Consider the following 4,207-nt stretch of genomic DNA (forward strand, 5'->3'; position numbering starts at 1 on the left):
CGAGCACCGGAAGGTGTACACAGCCACTTCCGGTTCCCTGTCACCATGGCAATGGAGGAGGCAGCACAAGGGAAGCAGTCAGTGACCATGCTGCACTCCCGCTACTACAGCAGTCGGGAAGTGGCTGTCCATAACACCATGGATGATTTATGGGTCTCCTACCTGGGAAAAGTCTATGACCTGACTCCTCTGGCTGAACAGTTTAAAGGTGAAGAGCTGTCGTCACTCAGCCCGACACAACAACAACAACAACAACAACAACTTGAGCCTTAGAGCAAAAGATTTCTGGAGTAATTTGTTCCAACAGCTTGGACCTTTCCATGTGGTGAAGGGAACGACTTTCAGACGAGCTCTGGTTGAAGAATCATCTGGACTCGAGATGTTAGTTTGCCCTCTGTGCAGGGGGATGCTGGCTGACCCACTGTGTTCTCCAGCAACAGTACCTGCAGTAACTTGCTCCTGAGTTACCAAAACTATGTGGTTCCACGTCCGACCTGCACAGGGAAAGATTACAGATTTAAAAACAATTAGTGAGACTTTTAAAATCTGGACCGGCAGGCACTTTGGGTTCGTGAGTGGTGGGGAAATGGGATTGGGCTCATCTTGGAAAGATCCTGTGACCGCTATTTCAAAGCAGAGCTGTGAAGAGGGGAGAGCTGGGGTTCTCCACAGAGATCTGTGGCAAACATTTATTCTCTAGCCAACATTGGTAACAGATAGTTATTTGACCTTTATCACATTCCTGTTTGTGGGATCTTCTTGTGCACGAACGAGATGATGTGTTTCTAGCATAGCAGCAACAATGTACTGTAAAGTATCTTGTTGATTGTAAATTACTTTGTTCTGTCTAGGGGCTTTATGACTCTAGTGGTCACGAATGGGGCTATGTCAATGCAAGTCTTTTAGTGACGACAGCCACATTTTTGTATCTTTCGTTACTGTTGGCTCTGGTTTAGCTTGGCTCTTCGGGGTTCAGAAACCAGGGCATGGAATACATTTCGTTTCCACGTGAAGACAACCTTTGGAAGATGTAGCTGGCAGACAGTATTTTTGTGGTTGTATCCTGGCTGTGCTGATTTTGTATTCTCTTCCCATTCAGGTGACATTCTACTGAAACCCATTTTAGAAGCAGCTGGTCAAGATATCAGCCATTGGTTCGATGAGAAGCGTAAAGATGTAAGTATGGAATCTCGGTTGGCAGGGCAGATGAAACTGAGGATAAAGAGGATTAACCAAAGCATTGAAGCTATTCACTATATCACCGGGGACCACAGTAGCCAACACTGCCTGACCCATGTTTAAACTGGTGTTTCACCCACTTGGGGAAGTACACTGATTCTTAAGATCCACTACTGGGTTGTCACAGAACTCAATGATTTAATCAAAGCAGGCAAGTTCCCTGGTTTAACTCTCTGATGGAATCAGTTTAACAGAAAATGTTGACCAGGTTCCTGTATTTAAGAGGTACTTTATGAAACATTGGTAAGGCTAGAGTATTGTTTGCCATTCTGGAATTTGCTTTATAGGAGGAATATGATAGTACTGGAGAAGCGAAGAGGAGATTTACCAGGATGTTGCCAGGGCTGGAAAGTCTCAATCATGAAGAGAGATTGGACAGACTGGGACTGTTTCCTTTTGAGCAGAGGAGATTGAGAGAGGCTATGACTGAGATGTATAAAATTTTGAGGGTCATAGATAGGGTAGTCAGGAAGAAACTTTTCCCCTTGATGGGGGGATCAATGAGCAGGGGCATAGATTTAAGGCAATGGATGGGGAGGAGATGTCAGGAGAAAGATTTTCACCCAGAGGATGGTAGGAAACTGGAGCTCACTGCCTTTAAGAGTGCTAGAGACAGAAATACGCTGAAGAAGTATTTAGATGTGCACTTGTTGAGTTTGAACATTTTGAGTTGTTGTGAGCTTTGTGCACTCCCTCTGACATTCCTGACTAAGCCTCTCAGTGTATTAGGTGCCTTCCCAACTGAACCTGCCCCATTTGGTTGGTTGCAATGCCAGGTTTTCTGTGAGGAAAGGTGGCAGTAGAGGAGTTGTATAACCTCCTTGAGGACCTTCCTAAAGCATTTCTGCTGCCCCATGGTTCTGAGTAATGATTTGCAGAGTCAGCTGTCAAGGATATGAATGGCATATCCCACTCAAGAGAGCTGGTTTAGAATGATTAATGCATCATTGAGCTGCTGGGTTTCCAGTGTTGCCACGGGTTTTGAAGAATCTTGTGAAGACTGTGCTGGTGCTTCTCCTGTCTTGTGACAGGAGTTTGCAAGTATCTGAAGCATATGGGAGCCTGGAGATCATTGCTGCCCAGTAAACCTTGACCTTAGTCTGGGTTTGAGATTTTGGACTTGAGATCCTCTTCTCCTCAGTCAGCTGAGGGCTGAATTGGCGTTTTGGAGGCCATGAGGAATTTTCTCATCTGCCTTCAATACAAGGAAGTTGTGATAAAAACCTGTGTGGAACACAACATCATTCTCAACCAAATTGCAATTCTGGGAGCTGCACTTTAGGAAGACTTTAATGAGAAAGTGCAAAAATGGTTCTAGGGATTAGATTAGATTCCTTACAGTGTGGAAACAGGCCCTTCAGCCCAACCAGTCCACACCAACCCTCTGAAGAGTAACCCACCCAGACGCACTACCCTCCAACTAATGGACCTATCGCTATGGGCAATTTAGCATGGCCAATTCACCTGGCCTGCGGGAGGAAACCAGAGCACCCGGAGGAAACCCACGCAGACACGGGGAGAATGTGCCAACTCCACACAGTCAGTCGCCTGAGGCTGGAATCGAACCTGCAACCCTGGTGCTGTGAGGCAGCAGTGCTAACCACTGAGCCACCGAGCCGCCCTCAGGATGAGGAACCTCAGTGATGAAAGGAGATTGGATAAATATGGAGAAGAAAAGGCTGATTGAAGATTTAATCAAGCAGACAGAAAAAATCTGTTCTCATTGAAGAAAGGATCAATAACCAGACGGTACAAGTTTCAAGTGATTGGCAAAAGAAGCAAGTGTGACAAGAGGAACACATTCTCCACACAGTGAGTGGTTAGGATTTAGATGTGCTGCCTGACTGTGGTCGAGACATGTACAATTGAGTTTTTTGAAAGAGTTTTGAAACATTATCTGAAAAGGCAAAATTTGGACTGCTTTGGGGAAATGATAAGGGAGGGGGACTAGGAGGATTGCTTGAAAAGAGGGTCAGCATAGTACAACAGGCTGAATGGCCCTCTGCTATCCCTCTTCTGTAATTCAATAAATCTCTGTGACCTGACCTCCATGACAGAAATAAGTGTGTTACCCACTAACCAACAGGGGTAGACCTGGACCAGGAGCAGTCAAGGGTTCTGGGATGGGAAAAGCTTACTCTGTATCAAATTGTCAGCTGGAGAGGAGTGGTGTGGGTACATCTGAAGAAGCCACAAAATTGCAAGCAGCTTTGTGTGCACTATAAGAGTGGAGCAGTGAACAGGAATCTCTTCATTCCCAACATAGATACGCATCAAGATTGACCAGCTCACCAATTGCCAGAAGTACCACACTCCTCGTGGCCGCTTTGCTCACATTCCACCCCTCATGCCGATGAGTGATTGGTGTAATGCCTTTGGAACACCATGGTGGAAAGATCCAAAGTACGAGGTTGGATATTTAACTGAAAAAACAAGAGACATCCGCATTATCAACACGCTAACAGGCCAAGAACAGGTGATCGAGGTATGCAGCTTCAATTAATCAGTAATTGCTGGAAAAACTCAGCAGGTCTGGCAGATTAACTCTGTTTTCTCTCCACAGATGCTGCCTGTGATGTGATGCACTCCTTCATCTCAATCAAACCCCTTCCTGATTTTCTTTCTGATTTGCAACATCTGCACTTCTTCAGAAACAAAAACAGAAATTGTTGGAAAAACCCAGCAGGTCTGGCAGCATTAACTCTGCTTTCTGTTCACACAGCTTGCAAAATGTCCAGACTACAGAGGAGGAAGTGCTGGATGTCTTGAAACGGTTAAAGGTGGATAAATCCCCAGGACCTGATCAGGTGTATCCGAGAACTCTGTGGGAAGCTAGAGAAGTGATTGCTGGGCCTCTTGCTGAGATATTTGTATCATCGATATTCACAGGTGAGGTGCCAGAAGACTGGAGGTTGGCTAACGTGGTGCCACTGTTTAAGAAGGGCGGTAAAGACAAGCCAGGGAACTA

At 45.7% G+C, this 4,207-nt stretch overlaps 1 protein-coding gene across 1 annotated transcript in view; it reads left to right on the forward strand.

Moving 5' to 3' along the window:
* Positions 1–6: 6 nt before the first annotated feature.
* Positions 7–4,207, forward strand: part of LOC122548365 (cytochrome b5 domain-containing protein 1) — an 8,641-nt gene continuing 4,440 nt past the window's right edge. The window contains exons 1-3 of the mRNA XM_043686923.1: positions 7–208; positions 1,100–1,176; positions 3,506–3,724. Coding sequence (XP_043542858.1) covers positions 46–208; positions 1,100–1,176; positions 3,506–3,724 — 459 coding nt within the window. The 5' untranslated portion in view covers positions 7–45. The remainder of the gene's footprint in view (positions 209–1,099; positions 1,177–3,505; positions 3,725–4,207) is intronic.

This window comes from Chiloscyllium plagiosum, unplaced genomic scaffold (genome assembly GCF_004010195.1).
Source record: "Chiloscyllium plagiosum isolate BGI_BamShark_2017 unplaced genomic scaffold, ASM401019v2 scaf_52, whole genome shotgun sequence".
Classification (NCBI taxonomy): Eukaryota; Metazoa; Chordata; class Chondrichthyes; order Orectolobiformes; family Hemiscylliidae; genus Chiloscyllium; species Chiloscyllium plagiosum.